The sequence below is a fragment of the Gopherus evgoodei genome, chromosome 3, assembly GCF_007399415.2.
Source record: "Gopherus evgoodei ecotype Sinaloan lineage chromosome 3, rGopEvg1_v1.p, whole genome shotgun sequence".
In the NCBI taxonomy this organism is placed as follows: Eukaryota; Metazoa; Chordata; order Testudines; family Testudinidae; genus Gopherus; species Gopherus evgoodei.
Window position 1 is genome coordinate 183,235,791 of NC_044324.1, and position 17,531 is coordinate 183,253,321.

The 17,531-nt window shown below is 41.1% G+C and overlaps 1 protein-coding gene across 1 annotated transcript in view; it reads left to right on the plus strand.

Moving 5' to 3' along the window:
- PKDCC (protein kinase domain containing, cytoplasmic) overlaps window positions 1-17,531 on the plus strand; it is a 49,550-nt gene that overhangs the window by 27,438 nt on the left and 4,581 nt on the right. Inside the window, exons 4-6 of the mRNA XM_030557638.1 lie at window positions 1,543-1,622; window positions 2,964-3,071; window positions 16,661-16,834. Of these exons, the coding sequence (XP_030413498.1) occupies window positions 1,543-1,622; window positions 2,964-3,071; window positions 16,661-16,834 (362 nt within the window). The remainder of the gene's footprint in view (window positions 1-1,542; window positions 1,623-2,963; window positions 3,072-16,660; window positions 16,835-17,531) is intronic.

Genomic DNA, 17,531 nt, shown 5'->3' on the forward strand with positions numbered 1-17,531 from the left:
GCTGCTAGTAATCAGTCACAATCCACTTATGGATTTTCCAGGTGCAGAAAATTTACCAGATGAATTCTTCATTGCTAATGATTTGCTTACCGTTAAAACACTATATGTATTTAGAGTGCTGCTTTTTATATAAAACACTAAGAAATCTTTTATAATAATCTTATTTGGGGATTTTGTAAGTATCCTTTTTAGAAAAGATGAATTTTACCCTTTTTTAAAAAAAGCTAACATCTTCAGGAATTATTAATTGTATAAAGTAGAAGTATGTCAGCTGAATAGGCCACAATACTGGCTCCTGTAGCTGACATTTGCCAGTCAATAACTTGATTTTTTTTTTAAATTATGCTTATGTGAAACCTGCTTTATTCTCTCCAATGAATATGATTCACTACAGTTTCTCTGGCCGTGTGGGGAAGTTGTACTTTATAGGATAGAGAAGGCAACTCTCTCAGTAAAATTTCCTATTTGTGTTACCATTCTGCTCATTACCTAATATTTATGTCTGATGCTTTTGTTTATATTACCAGATCCTGAACTGTCCATCTTTATCTAATGTTCCCTCTGAAACAGGGTTTGTAGAGGTTAGTAATACCAGTTTAGCAATAGAAATTTAAAGGGGCACTGTGAAATTACTTCTATCTTTAAATAATAATAGAGAAGTGAAATCAGCATACCTTTAATTACAAAAAAATTATTGCTGTGTCTGCTTTTCCAAATCCTTGATGTGTTTTTGTGAAGCCATCGCTATTTAACTTGCATTACCAGTTAAATGTTCGCATTTCGGTATCATCAGGCACTGAGAACCGGGCAAGAGCCTTCACAACCAGATGCTTGTTTCAAGCTTGTGAGAAATTGGGCCGGAAATTGTAGAACCCGCTTTACTTTTTGTTTCCTTAATTTTACAGCAGTTTCCTCCCTAGGAAAAGCAACGCAAACTACCTGAATCCCTAGCAGGTTTTTTTCAGTAGAGAATTTGCATTCAAACATGGAGTCCATTCAGGAACATCACGAATGCATGTTAATGATGACCCCACCATGGGAATATTGAAGATGTCCTGAATTTTGGTGACGTAAAATGGTTCCCCCCTGTCCCCACCTTCATCTTAAAGCCTAAAAATAATGCAGAACTGAAAAGGAAATAATTGGTTAAATAAAATAAACATAAGTCTGACCTGTATTTTTAAGGTTTTGAGGGAAAAAAACAAGACTTCAGAGTTTGACAGTGTCCCTTTAATAAAGTTTGTCCAAGTACAGACAGCTTTGCAAATAGTCACAATCCATAGGGCTTCACAGCAAATTTCTATGTTAATGGAACATTTACAGGTAGTTACAAGGCTGCCTTGTGTATAGCAGCTTAGTCTAGGTATGCCAGACAGCTGTGTGACTAGCCTCTGCTATATATTTATTTGATTATAGAATATGATTATATTTCCTGAATAGGCCAGGGACTTAAGGAATAAAATTCTAATAGTTTATGTCGTTCAGTGGTTACTAGACCCTTGCCAACTTTATTTTAAAATATGGATTACTTTTCCATTGCAGGTTTTTTTTTACATATCTTCTGCCACACAGTGCTCCATCCTCCTTAAGACCATTATTGGATATGATAGTCAATGCTACAGGTAATTCCACTGTAAATATGTGATACTGCCAAATGTCTCCCCTTTTCATATCTCTGTAAACTTGAGTGTTTGTTTGGGCGGGGGGTAGAGGGAAGGGTGCTACATTTACATGTATTGCTTTAATGCCAGATTCTGCTCTCACTTAGGGCATGTCTACACTGCAGCTGGAGGTGTAAGTTCCAGCCTAGGGAGATGTACCCATGCTAGCTTTGATCGAGTGAGCATGCTGAAAATTGCAGTGTTGCTATGGGCTAGCCACCAAAGCATCTACCTAGTATCTCTGATGGGATTGTACTTGGGTGGCTAGCCTGAGTCGCTGTTCATACCGCTTTGGCTACACTGCTATTTTTAGTTACTAGTTTGGGCAGAGCTAGCACATGCATGTCTACCTGATCTGGGAATGACACCTCCAGGTGAAGTGTAGATGTGCCCTTAGAATTAAAATCACTCCTGATCAGAGGAGCTAAGATGAGGCCTATATACCATTTAACTCTCTATTTTGAGGTTTTAAGTAGTATTTAAGTAGTATGTGCCTTGTCCTGGGCCCCAGCACAGTGAGGAATTCCACCCTTACATAGGTGCAGTTCCCACTGCAAGTCAATGGCAGTTTGACCAAAGCAGTATTTGACTCAGAATTTGGTCTCCTCTGCATTCAGATCTCAGGAGGAATAAACCAATCCATAGAGTGAAATTCATCCTGACCAAAGGGCTCAGGCACAGCCCTCTGCAAAATGTTAGTCCCATGTTAAGGAATTCATTGGTGCGGAGGACCTTGAATGGGCCATCTCTACTGAGAGGAATTAGAACCACAGAGACAATTTGTTGCATACATCTCCCAGATGACACTAGAGATTATTTTATGCTTCAGAATCCAGAGTAGAACATCAAATTATCTTTACCATAAAATGACATTCAGACAAGAGGAGCTTGAGTGTGTCTTAACTGTACTTTTGATTTCACGCCAGAGGGTTTTTTCCTCTGCCTGGTCTTCAGTACATTTTATGGGGAGGTATAATGTGCCAGGCTATAAATAATTTCAAAGGGAATTCACTGGAAAGGAGTTTTCATCTCTTGTGGGTAACCCATCCTATCATATTCAGACAGGAAGCTGGCTGTCTCAGTACACTAGTTGCTCAGCTTTGGAGACATAGGGTTAGGACTTGACTCATCGCATATATGAACATCAATTTGGCAGTCATTTTGTAATGCCTTAAGTCCACATCACAAAAACATCACACAGTTTGGCACAACTGAATCTTGATCCTTTGGACCTTACTCAGGTATAATCCCTATTAATCCCAAGTTCTTTGTCTAAATCATTGTTTTTCTGTACTTTTAAAGGAGAACTCCATTGGGGAATAGATGAAACAGTGGCACAGCTAGAAAAAGTTTTGCATTTATACAAGAGTGGCACATACCTACAGAACACTACACGGATGCCGAAAGCTGGTAAAGTATTCCTTTGACAAATGTAAAGCTATTGGCTCAATCTACACTGTGACTTGTGGAGGGGAGCAGAAATAAGGAGAAGAGACCAAAAAGGCCTCTGAAGTCATGGAAATTGAAGTCCACAGCTGGGCTTCCAGATAGAGTTCCATGGGTACCACAGAAGGTACTGAGGCGGGTTGTTGGTGCCATGGAGAGCAGCCATCAACCATGTCAAACTTGTGGGAAATCTGCAGTATAAATTCATGCTGAAAGGTGCATTGTGCTCAAACACTTATCTCCCAATATGCATTTTGGAACCTCCCTGAGGTGGGAGTTTGGGGGAGCTCTGGAAGAGGGATCCAATTTATCTCCATGCTAATATCCTAGCTCTGCATGGATATCCTAAGATTCATGGGATTTCCTTGCAGATTCTGTATTGCAGCTGCTGCAGGCTAGAAGCATTAACCTTCCTACCTGCTCTGCAGGGGAATATCCCTGCAGCCTTCATCTTGCTGCAGTGATAGGATAACAAAACTGCATAGATTGACAAAGAAATAGCATAAAGTTTACGTCTTAACAAAAATCTCTTGTATAGCACCATAAATATATATAGTGCTTTTCAAACATACACTGTAGAGAGGGATAAATATTCTACCTAGAAGAAGACATTACAGATTGTAACATTTGAAAGAAGGTAATAGGTAAATGTTCTTGTTTAGCCACACCACCAAGAAAAGATGCTGTGCAGAATTTTTCCTTTTGTAGGTTCAATATCCATGTCAGACTTTGAGCTGCAGGAGGTTGATAGGAAAATATGATGGTTTTGCGGCACATGCATAGTAGAGAGAAAGAGATGGGTGATAAATGAAGATGGGTTTAGGGTAAAGGATTTGAGAAGTTCAGTAAAGCATTTCCCTTGTGATAGACTCATGAGTCAAATTTTTTCCTGGTGTAACTCTGCTGACTTTAGTGGACTCTGACCCCAGGGATGAATTTGGCCTACTAATCACAAATAATTCAGTATTTATTTTGTTGTAAAATTGGCAAGAAAATTGTTACAGGTGTTCATTTAACTTTCTAATGTTCAGATTTTCATCTCAGTCTTTGCTGAGTGATACCTGTCAACACAGTCAAATCATTCTCAGCAGCACAATCAACAGTACAAACACATCCTTTGTTGAGGAAGTGCCAGGAAGGTTGAGGTTTTTCTGTGATGCTGGCTGATTCCAGATTTAGCTGCCGTGTCAGGACAATATGAGGTTTTGAATTTTAAAGGTTATCCTGCCTATAAAGAATTGCCAGGAGAAAACCCAAGACAGTGATGCTAGATATAACAGCGCAAGGCTTCATTGATATGGAGCAGACGTGCACTCACATTAGGCTTCTGTATTTCATGTGTGGTTTAATTACGTATAATCCTGAATAACTGTGGTCAGATTCTGCTACCCTTACTCAAGTTGGCTAGTGCCTTTGTTTGCAAGAGTCCCATTAATTTTTCCAAAACTGCTCAGGGAGCAAAGTGCTACTCAACATGAGTAAAGGCTATAGAAATTGCCCTTTGTAACTGCACGTAGAACATGTGAGTACAGTTTTATGCAATTCTAATAAAATTCTAATTTAATGTAACATTGAGGTTCTTTAAATTATTTTATGTGAGGATTCAGCCAATGGCAATCAAGAGAAATCAAATATCCTCACAGAAGTTACACTGAAGCAAGACCTTGTTGACTTATGGGTAAACTTTCATTCTTGGATACCATATCTTCAGAATGCATGGGCCTGTTTCTCATTTGCACTAAGGCCATTTTACACCACTAGAGTCATATACAAGGACTTTAAAGTGGGTGTGTGTATATATAATGTATTCATATTTTAAGGCCCCTTTATCCTATGGTGACCAGATAGCAAGCATGAAAAATTAGGACTCTTTTTTGGGGGTAGGAGGAGTATAGTTGCATATACAAGAAAAAGCCCCTAATATTGGGACGTTGGGTAACCTTACTTTATCCTCCCAGAGGCCTCAGTGCAGATGAGTGTAATCAGGTCCCATGTTAAAGCAGCAAAGAGTCCTGTGGCACCTTATAGACTAACAGACGTTTTGGAGCATGAGCTTTCGTGGGTGAATACCCACTTGGTTGGATGCATCCGACGAAGTGGGTATTCACCCACGAAAGCTCGTGCTCCAAAACGTCTGTTAGTCTATAAGGTGCCACAGGATTCTTTGCTGCTTTTACAGATCCAGGCTAACATGGCTACCCCTCTGATACTTCAGGTCCCATGTCTCCACTTATATCCTTACTTCTCCACATAGGCTCCTCTCGCTCAAGATTTCACTTTTAGCACATGACGACTCACTTTTTTAAAACTCTCAATCCAAAGATGATTTACCAATGGTGAAATTCTCCTGATGGCGCAGTGGAGCTGCAAGGCAGGGTGTGATGGTAGGGGAGGATTGGGTGCTCAGGAGAACAGCCAAATGCTGGTCCAGCACACAAGGCAACACTACTGCCAAGCCATGCTGGGGCCACAGACTAAGTAGTTTTGGCCATTGGGCCATGTAATAACTCTTGCAAGTGGTGGTGGTGGGGGGCATGGATACTGTTCCAACCCATCAGTTCAGCAGCCATAGAGGCAGTAGCAGTCACAAAAGCAGTTACACTCCCATGTTCTGGCCCTGCCTGGGCCAGGGAAGGGGGATTTCACCTCCCTAATCCCTTGCATTTTATGTGAGTGAGACAAATTTCACCTTAAAACACCACTGAAAATGTTGTCCATGAAAAGACAGAGAAACCAGCAGCACTTTCATAGGACACTGTATAACTCTCTCCCAAGGCAAGGGAAAAATATTTTTTTAAGCTGTGGCTTGTTTGTTCTTTTTCTGTCGTGCTCTATAATATAGTGAGCTGGGGGGAGGCTATTTGTCAGATGCTGAGCTGATTTAGGTTTGGGCTAGGGATTGTGGTTTGGGTTCGAGGCTGAATTGGAACTAGGCTTTGGTTTCAGGTTAAAATGAGGCAAAAGCTTACAAGGTTGTTCTCATTAGATTTCAATCTAAATGGTGGAAATCTCATCAGGTGACCTGGTCTCACAAGATTTCCACCATCCTGAATAATGGAAATCTCAAGAAATTAACTGCTCATATGATGTTACCTCCATTTTGGGCTGCAGTCTCACCAAATAACTGTTACCAACAGATTCCTGCTGCATCTGAAAGAGACCTAGAAAATAAGCCTGTTCTGGTACAGAATTTATACTGAAACCAAAGCCACAATAATAGGTTCAGATCCAGGAACTGCAAGCGATATCTCTTTCTTTTTTTGAAAAAGGAACATTGGAAGGTTCAACTCATGGTGCTTCATAATTTGATTTAGATCTAGAAACTTGGAGTTATCCATTGTCTTTAATAGAGAGTTGTAAATCCTTACAAGAAGCGATGGTGATTTCTGAAAAGGGACTTATGAAAAAGCTGAAATCTGACCTTTCATGAAACAGATTTCTCTATCTGAGCCTATGTTTTTGCAAGGACACCCTTTCTAAGTGAGAACGGTGATACTGATCATCAGTAGGAAAGGTGATATTGACCATCAGAAGGAAAGTGACACTAGGAAAGTTCTTGTCAATCTGAGCCTGCCCATAAATTAAATTTAACAACATAAACCATGGTCATGTCACAGAAGGACTTAAGCTTTCACTGTGTTTCAGCTGTAAACATTTTACAGTGTTGTAAACTATTGTACTCTGGACTTTGCTTCTAAATTATTGAAGCAAAGTAGAGAAGGGGTCGGGGAAGAAGTCCTTCAGTAGCCATGTAAGTTTTTTGTAATTGTAAATAACACAAAATTGTTACACAAGTGCTACATTGTTTGGAATGACACTGTGTTCAAATGCTTTTATCTGTAATGGGGTATTAGTCGCTTCTTCTGAGAACATTGAACAATGCGGAGCATACATTTCCTTGTGAAGATTTTTTTTCTAAAATGATAGTAGCATTGCCATAACTGCAAGAATACTATACTATACAAACCCTGGATTTCATGGTGTAAATCAGCATCGCTCTTGAAGTCAATGGGAATTTTGCTGTAGATTTCAGGGAGGAAGGAATTTCACCCAACTGAAGATCTGGCTCTGGAGTTTTAGTCTAACCTCCCCAACCTTTCAGTGAATTCAGGAGTTACACAGAAATGTATGAGAGGCACTACAGCTAGTAAATCCTGTAGCTTTGTTATTCATTAAAGAAAATAGGTGACCCATTATTAAGTCTTGAGAAGTGGGTTAGCCAAAAGAAAGGCATAATTAGCAGAAATAAAAGCAGTTGTTGAACCAAGTACATTTACAGGACTCGAGACAGAATGCCAGGGAGTAAGGTAAAAGACATTCCCTGTGTTCCTTTGTCCTTTGACATTTTGGCAGGGTTGCGCTGTATATAAATATTTACAGTGCAATAATGTTTTTTTTTAAAATACTATAGCAACCTGCTTGAGAAATTATAAATCTGCTCAAGAAATTTTAATGAGGGGGTGTGTGTGTGTGTGTGAGAGAGAGAGAGAGAAAGAGAAACATTGGAGGGTGGGAACAGATTATATTCAGGCAGTTTTTATGTGCCATATTAGGTTGAGCTACAAAAGACAATAAGCACTTTCTTGAAGATACTTAAAGATGCACATGCTATAGATGGGATTACATTACAAACAATTCCCTACAAATAGTCTCACAGATTCTAAAATAAATTAGTTTTGGCCAGGACTGTGCCCCTGTTGTGTCCTTTTGCACGACCATGTAGGTCCAGATTGTATGAGGCCTTTACTGAGGCCTGGTCTACACTGGGGGGGATCAATCTAAGTTATGCAACTTCAGCTATGTGAATAACATAGCTGAAGTCAACGTACTTAGATCTACTTATGGCGGTGTCTTCACTGTGGTAGGTCGACTGCTACCACTCCCCCATTGACTCCACCTACGCTTCTCGCTCCGGTGGAGTACAGGAGTCTATGGAAGAGTGCTTGGCGGTCGATTTATCGCATCTTCGCTAGACGTGAGAAATCAACCTCTGCTGGATCGATCGCTCTGAAGGTAAGTGTAGACATGCCCTGAGTCGCATAGGGATAGAGGGCATGGAGGAAGCCTCCCCATTGGCCATGCAAGGGCCTCCTCTGCTAGCAGTCTGTGTGCTCCCTCCACTTTAGGAGACTTAAAATGAGAAGGGGAAAGGCATGGTCTGACCTCCACCTTTATTGGCCCATGGAGTGGGGCCAATCCACTAGGAGTGCGTAGTTACGGAACAGCATGCCCACCTCTACCATCAGCGTGCAGCAGCCCAAGGGAGGCAGCAGCTGACTCCATAGGGTGTAGCTCTGACTCACTTTCACAGGGCTGTAGCATAAATATAATGACCTAGCCCTGAGAAAATAAGGAGTTACAGTATTCCTTTCCCTCATGTGTAGACAGTAGGATATACATCTCCACCCTTGTGCTGTCAAGGTACTCCTTTCCTCTCTGCTCTGAAAAATGACTCTAAAAATGGCATCATGGAGTTTCATATTATCTTTTCGTTGCTCTAGATCAGATTTGACCAGCTTAGTAATAAAATGTTTTTTCTAACTGCTGGGCTGGACCTTCAGATGTGTTAGGGGCCAGATTTTATTTAGGCTGCTAAAGATGCAGATAGGCACCTAGTGGAATTTCCAAAAGTGCTGAGGTGCCTAACTCCCAATGGCAGTTAAGCCCTGTTGAAAATCTCACTTACAAGGTGCCTAACTCCAATTGGGCACTATGTACCTAGGAACTTCTGAAAATTACACTGTCTAGCTGCATCTTTAGCAGCTTTTAAATATGTTTAAAAATCTGACCCTATACATTTTCTGGCCTGTGCAGTATCACAACCATTTGGTATGTTCACAGCATAGGAACAGAGAAGTTAGATAAAACCATACAATACTTTTTCAGGAAGGTAGCATTGTAACAATACTTGATTTTTTTTGAGAATTTAGAATAATACACAAGAACCCAAATAGAGAGACCAAGCAGGCTGCTCCCTAAGACAGAGAGGCACAGGTTACCTCACTTCACCTTAGTCTGCTTGTCTACTGAGAGGCTATTGCTCACACACTTTCCCACAAAGCTGCTTGCCTGCAAGCAAGACCTGGGAATCCCCCGAGCATTTAAAATGATAGCTCTACAATTTTAATACAGTTTTTCATACACCAATAAAGATTTTGCTGGCCAAATTCTCTCTCAGTCACATCTGTGTAACTCCAGTCTCTGGTACAGCTACCTTCACTGCGGTTGCACTGCAGAGACATAACTGCAGGTGGAATCTGCCCCTGTAGTTGGAACTTGGTTAACAGTTCTATTGTCAATGCATGAGCCAAAAAAAAAATCCAACTTTTTCTCCTCTCATGGTGCAAAGTTGACAGGAGGACAAAATGCAAATATTTGTACTGCAGCAAGCTCCAATCAAGACAAGGGCTTCATTGTGCTAGGCACTGTACAGATGCATAGTAAGAGACCGTCCCTGCTCCAAAGAGCTGACAGTCTAAATAGACAGGACAGACAAAAGATGGAGCGGAAACAGAAGGGAAATGTCTTACCCAAGGTCATGCAGCAGGTTAGTGTCCTATCCAGATGCCTTTGGTATGGCTACACTTGCACTTCAAAGCACTTCCGCGGCAGCGCTTTGAAGTGTGAGTGTGGTCGGAGCGCCAGTGCTGGGAGAGAGCTCGCTCAGTGATGTACGTACTCCACATCCTCTACGGGTGTAGCTTGCAGCGCTGCGGCACTGTTCACACTGAAACTTTACAGCGCTGTATCTTGCAGTGCTCAGGGGGGTGTTTTTTTCACATCCCTGAGCACGAAAGTTGCAGCGCTATAAAGCGCCAGTGTGGCCATGGCCTTAGTGGAGGAGGGCAGGTGTGATTGGAAGTGGAGAGTAATTTCCCCTGCTATACTACTGTTTTGATGCTGGCATGGGCATATAGTGTGCCCCCCGCCCCCCCCCCAAAAGCATTTGTGTAATGCAAAATCACATTAACTTGGCCTAAGAGCTGTATTTATGGGGCATTCTTTTTGAATGAATTAATATAGCATATGAAAACATGGACAAACGAAAAATGTAAAATGAGACCTACTGAAAGTTAAGCAAACAAATGTAATATCAAGAGGGCAAACATTTGTAATAACAAAATTCTCACTTTGTTTTTTAATCTGAACGTATGTGTGAAGCAGTAAGTATATTTTTCTGTTATTTAGAGTCTGATTCTGCCGTCCGTACTCCTTGGGAAATCAGTGGGACTATTTGTATAGCAAAGTATTACTGAGATTGGTAGAATCAGGCCTTTTATGTTTAACTACAAGCAAGGGCAATTGGCGGTAGGGGGAAAAGAAATCCAGAAGCAGATTTCATTATTTTATCATTACAATGGAAGTGGGGGTGAAATAGGGAGTAACAGGATTACTTTGTCAAGGATGCAGCTGTGTCATTGACCCATGGTGCATTGGTAGGTGATAACTAGAAAAGACGACTGGGCAATTTTCCACCTGGAAGCTGTAGCTGGTAGTAAAAATGCACTCTAGCTGCTGTGGCTGAAATAAATGGTCATTAGGACTGATTAAAGTCAGATTTAAGGTGATTAAAGCAATTTAAAAGGGGGAACCACAGCCTGTTTATAATGTAGTCCTGGAGTTATTTATATGATTGAATCTGGTACTGTGAAAATGGGCGTGTTTATATATTAGAGTCAGCACTGGGACAACACAGGTAATTTTGGGATGTTAGTGCCTTTTAAGCTTTGCTATTTTGTTTTTAATTATAGTATTTGGTCAGTGATTTGTTAGTTTGCCATGAACTGAATTCAGTTTTTAAATATCTCACTTTATCCTGTGAAATGGTACATTGTCAAGATGTCTTTTCTGGGTGGGATGGGCCAGAGCCTTTAGGACCTGATCTAAGTTACTTGTCGATTTACAGCAGTGTAACATAAATGAATGGGCTTGAGTCTGATCTTGGTTTACACTTATTTTCTCCCAGTGTAACTGCCCCAGTTTTGCTGGAGTTACTTACCGTACATCTAGAGCTGGTTGGGAATTTTTCAGCTAAACATTTTTTTGTTGGAAAATGCCAGTTAAACAAAGCAAATTTCATGGGAATGGGTCTGTTTCAACTAATTTCCCATTAAGAAAGAAAAAGTTCTGAAATGAAACATTCTGTTTTTTATTCGAAATGACTTTTTACTTCAAAATTCAGGTTAATTTATAGATAATTAAAAAACCAAAACGAAATATGAGTGATTTAAAAAAAAATCTTGGATTTTTGGTTCATGAACAATTTTTAGATTTCAGCTTATGATTTGGGCTGGGAAAATGTTTTGAAATCTCAAATTTTTGTAGGATGGGAAAATTGTTTCCTGTCTGGCGTTACTTACATCAGTGTGAATAGAGAATTTGGTCCTAGAGGTTAAACTGGTATGAAAAATGGTATAAGTGATAACAGAATCAGGCCTAGTGTAGTTAAAGTTTATTTGCTTCAACATTTACAAAAATATGTACAAGTGAAAAGGAATATTTTTGGTTAGGGCATTGGTAAGGAGTTATTTATGAACACAGAGTAATTCTTTGATCTATTCCTTGACTTTACAGTGATAGACTTTAAATATGTTATGTCAAATTGTGTATATGTATGTGAAAGTGTAAATTTATTGCTGCATTTATAGTATTAGGCAAGTATTTATTGGTTTTAAACACCATTAGTCTGGAAATCGACCAGAACTTTGACCTTTTTATGATGTGATTTACTGCTGTGAGCCTTCAAATTCCATGGACTCCATTTAAGTAAGTTTCAGGTTTGGGAAGGCAAAAACCTGAGCTAAAGCTGTCTTTAAATCAGTCGGGTGTTTCTAAATAGAACAAGTATATTGAACTATTGTGGCCAGGATGAACATTTCAAGTAGTTGTTTGAGAAACGCAACTTAGATTTCTTAAGCCATTTCACACAGCAGGTAAACAGTCCTGATGTGGTTACAAATCTCATTCAAACTTCTCTTTGTTATATGTATCAAAGTACATGTGAACTATGTAACATTTTAATCTTGCTATATTCTACATAGTGAACCACAAAGAGCTAGGTGAGTGACATGAACATAAAAACAAATGGATAGAAAGTATGTGACTGGAAAGTTACCACTTAGTGGGTTTATTTTTCATCTTGATAGTTTATCTCAGGTTGAGCAAGTTTTGAATAGGAGAAGAATGCTCTCTGAACCATTGAATTAGTACCATGTTTATCAGTATTTTGATTCATTATGTATTTGAGTGGTTACATTTGGGCATATCTAAAATACATAGCTTACCTTTTAGTTGGACATACCAATTAGTGTTGTCAGAACTCCTGTTAATTAAGTGACTCTCCAGTTGCCTTCAAGTAAGGGCTCCTTATCCTGCTATCCCTACTTAAGTGAGTAAAGTGTCTTGGTTTCAAATACTCGCAGCACAATGGGATTACTCACACAAGTAAAGGCTGTAGATCGGACCCTTGATTTGAAGTGATATACATGTGAGATTTGCATGAGATCTTTCTTCATTGTGCAAATTACAAAGATACTAGATCATCATGTTCTGAGACAAGGTGAATCTTTGGAAAAGGATTCACTTCTCAGACCAGTATTCAGTGGTTGTTGTCATGGGTTAGAGTTTTTTCTAGGTTTAGGTACAAGCAGTTTGAAGATATTTTCTATAACCCAAAAAACCACATGGGCCTGACTGCCCTGGGTGGGAGGATGTCTCCTGGAGCTCCTTAATTGAGGAGGAGGAATAATTTGTGGCACTAGTTTAAAGGGGTACAGCAAACTTGTTCCCCTGCAAGGCTGGAAAGCTCTGCTGGCTAGCGAGAGTGAGGGAGAGAGAGAGAGGGGAGGGAGCTACATTTCAGTCTACTCTTCATCCTTGCTGCCCTCTTTCAGGTGAGATGCTGCCAGGGGACCAAAGCCTCTTGACAGCAGCCCCTTCATTCAGGGCTGTGATTTAGGCTTTCCTGTTGTAGGCCACACAAGTAGCGGCAAAGCCTCCTTTCCTGTTCCTCCTCTGCATGGCCACTTACGGCAGAGGCACAGCTGGTCTTTAGGGAGCAGCTCGCCCCCTCACATCTATTTTAAAAATAGACATGAAAAAAATGATGAAAGGGAAAATGTAGTGAAGGTTATTACATTAGTGGTAAGGGGAAAAGTGGTGTATGGAGAAGGAAGCTGAAGAGTGTCTTGATGTGGCTCTCGGGGTTGCCATATGGTCCTCTCTTTGATAGCAAGGCTGGTTGGCAGTTTCTGTACTCATATGTCAGGAACCCGAGCATGGTGCCCCTGAAGCCAATGAGAGATTTTCTATTGACTTCAGTGGAAGCAGGAGAGGATCCATAATGATCTAAGTTTCATGCAAAGTCCAGTTGTAGATATTGGATCAGGCTTTCTGTCAGTAAAATTTAATGCTTTTAAAAAGTAAACTGCTCATCTCTTCACATTGTGCTTGCTGAAATGCATCATGCTCAGGACATCAGCCTTTTCACAGGAAAACCCACACAATGGAAAGGGAACCCCATGACAATCCCCTCACATTTCTCCTCCCCCCCTACACTCTCACCACACTGGAAAACATAGGTGCTGGGACTGGGGATGCTGCTGCACCCCCTGGCTTGAAGTAATTTCCATTATAAATAAGGTTTACAATGGCTCTCAGCACACCCCCGCCCCCCACTATAAAAATTGTTCCAGAACCCCTGCTGGAAAACCCAAGAATCTGTGGGTATTTTGAGAAATATGCCAGTCTTGGGGTTCTGCCAGAGCTATCCACATGAAGGCCCTGTTCCTCCACACTTCCCATTGGCCTCCTATGTCTCTACCTCTGCCCCTCTGTCAGGACTGTGCAAGGAAGCTTAGTAACTTCTCAGCCAGGTAATATATCAGTCTTCCTCTGTGTATATTTTTGTGGTTTGGATTATCATTTACTAAATACACTGTGACACTATTTACATTAATACAGAGCTCAGAGACTTTTGCAGACCATTGTGGCTTCCCTGCTCTAGGAACTGGACAAAGACGTCATAAGATCATAAGAACATAACATAAGAATGGCCGTACTGGGTCAAACCAAAGGTCCATCTAGCCCAGTATCCTGTCTATCCTGTCTACTGACAGTGGCCAATGTCAGGTGCCCCAGAGGGAGTGAACCTAACACGGTAATGATCAAGTGATCTCTCTCCTGCCATCCATCTCCACCCTCTGACAAACAGAGGCTAGGGACACCATTCCTTACCCATCCTGGCTAATAGCCATTAATGGACTTAACCTCCATGAATTTATCCAGTTCTCTTTTAAATGCTGTTATAGTCCTAGCCTTCACAACCACCTCAGGCAGGGAGTTCCACAAGTTGACTGGTTCCACAAGGTCACTGTTGCACACCTCAGAGCTGCTCCAAGTAGAAAGACTATCTTCACTCTGTTTATCTGAACACGAACTATATACCTTTTTGAATTTGTGCCAGCAGGGTCTACATGGGTTAGTTAGATCACAAGACATTAGCACAACCTATAATTCATACTCCTCAGTCAAAGCAAGCCCTCAGTCACTTTTGAAAGTGAATGAAAACTGTTTTTTAATAGAGGTATGAATAAAGGAACTAGAGCTTCAGCTGCTCTGGCCCACTGTGGTTAAGAATTGTAATGGTAGGTAGGGTAGGGAGTGGGGAAAACTGTTGAGAGAAACATTGAATATATAGTAACACGTTAGAAATGAAACAATGTAATATGTAGTGGACTTCTAAAACATATTTGCCTGTAGGAGAGTTTTAAAAAAAATAAATTGCCGTTTAATAGGTGGGTTACTCGGAGACAGATTTCTGTTTGTATAGTGAAGATATATCACATGATGTTGGGATTGCTATGCAGACTTCCTGCCAAGGCGTGCTAGAGCTGGGCCTTAGATGCTGTCATCAGGAGCTTGGCAAGCTCTGAGGAGAATTCCCTGTAAGGGCCCAAGGCTTGAGCCCTACCGGCATTCCAGCACTAGAGTAGATGTTCATTTTCCTCTGTTACTTAAAAAGTATGTCCAGCTTGCAGATGTCCATTTAGGTGTACTGCTTCACCTTTGCCTAGCACCTTTTGTAGTCACACCAGTGCAAGGTGGGCATTTCAATCCACTTTGCATTCGGTTGGCACTGGTATAATTGACTACATAAGGAACAGGGCAATGGTAGACTGGACCCATTGTTTGCCTTACATGGATAGTCTCATTGACCTTAGAGTGAACACACAAACCAACTCAAATCAGTCTCTCTGCTGTAGCTCTGGTCAAATAATTCCATTACATTTAATACTAATGACATACGTCTGACTAGTGACCGTTCTTATTCATGCAGCAGCTTTTTAAGCAGACATTTTTTGGGTAATTATTTCCCATTTTTTAAATTCATTCTGGGGTCTGATCCTGCATCTACTGTAGTTAATGGGAATTTTGCCACTGACTTAAATGGGACATGATTGGATTCTTATTGTGTTTCCTGTTGGTGTATGTCTTATTTTTGTTTTGACCAGGCTCATAAGAGCATATTGAATATTTCACACACTTTCCATATAAATAGTATGGAATGTAGCCTACATGGTGAGTAATTGTTTTATGAATCAAACTGTTGGCTGTTAAGTCTATAGTAAACACTGTCTGTTGGACTGGAAGCATCCTTACAAAGCTCCCTCTGAGATATTAGCAGGCTGAAACTTTGCAGTTTCAAGCAAAAGATCCTTGAATTAAAGTGACAAAAGAAGGAGGGCACGCAGCTACAATTTCTGTAATAGATGCAATTAGAATAACTATCGAATTATTTTTTATTTCTCTGTCCTGGAAGCTAAGTAGAAATATTTCTGAATGATTAGTTTAATTTTGCTGATGCGTTCATCAGAGAAGCCCAAGAGCAGCTGAGAGACTGAGAGGAGCTGTGAACACAGAACAAGAGGGAGCTCATAAAGGCAAGAGAGACTGAACGGCAGCCAAGGGAGCCAAGTAATCCACAAGGCAATGCAGAGGAGCTGGGCAAGAACCAAGCTGACATGCTTCATGGGCTCTTTTTGTCTCTCCTTCCCCCTCCCTCCCTCCCGACACCCATAAAGCAACTCCCCTTTTGTGTTAATCTGAGCAAGGAAAAAAGTTTGCTTAATTAAAAGCCTGTCTTTTCTTCATGTTCTAAAGAAGCTAAAGTGAAATAACATGCTCTCCTGGCTGAGAGGGAGGGGCAGGAGTGCCTGATCAGGTCTCACCCTGACAAGCCCATTCAGTGTTAAGAACGAGGACAGGGAATCAGTTCATTCAAGTAGATGCTGTTTACTGAATGGGACATTCTCCTAGTGAAACCCCACATAAAATATATCGTGCTTGCCGTACGCAGTTTTACAGACAGATCCTTTTCTAAAAATAAATGAGAGCACCAAAGAGGTTTTAGCAAATAGAGGTGATGAAGATCTTATGTGATAGATTATGAGAGATGTCCCTTCATATGCCTTCTCTCTCCCACCCCTCATGGCACTTTGACAACCCCTTTCGGAAGAGCTTTCCAACTGATTGTTTAGCTCTGATTTTTGCAGAGTACCAGCAGATACCTGAAGCTGCTATCCCCGATGAGAACTACAGGTGCTGGCCTTCCTACCATCACAAGGGCTGCCTCCTCTCTGTGTTCGATGTCGGCGAAGCCATCGAGGTCTGTGAGAATCACTCCCAGTGCAAAGCTTTTGTCCTGACCAACCAGACAACGTGGACAGGTAACCGGTGCTATTGAACAAATGCAGCAGCTGGTGCTAATAATCCAAAACAAGCTACTGGCCCATATAAATATATATGGTTTTGAAACCATCTGGTGATTGAGTTACACTGGAGTAGGCTCATGGGAGGAGCATAGTTGCTAGAAATGAGATGATGTCCCTTAACCCTCAGTTGCGGCTGAGCAGAGGAGGTGGGTTAGGCTGTACTTTCCTTGTGCTCCACAGAGGGGGTCTGTGCACTGATTCAGAATAGTCTGGCATGAAGGGATCAATTGGGGGCAGCTGGACAGAGATCACAGAGACTTGACCTCCCTGGGAGTTGTCACATAAGTAAGATAGGCAAGATTTGGCCCAACATTTGAATTAGAAAGAAACATTCAAGTCCATATGATCTGGTTTGATATTAGGCCAAACAAGTTCTCTCATCTCTCCTTCCATCACTCAGCTATGACCCTCTGGCAGACAGAAGAGGGTCCTGATCCTGACAGAAATACTGTGCTGTTTTCAGCTGGTGTTCTGGTTTACATGCTGTTTGCTGGTAAGGAGAGCTGGCACAACTTTCTAGACAAAGGATAGTTCAGTTGCTAGGGCACCATCCTAGGATTTGGGAGAGCTGGGGTTAAATCTCTGCTCTGCCATAGACTTCCTGGCTGAGCTTGAGTAAGTCACTTCGCTTCTGAAGAAATATCTACACTGT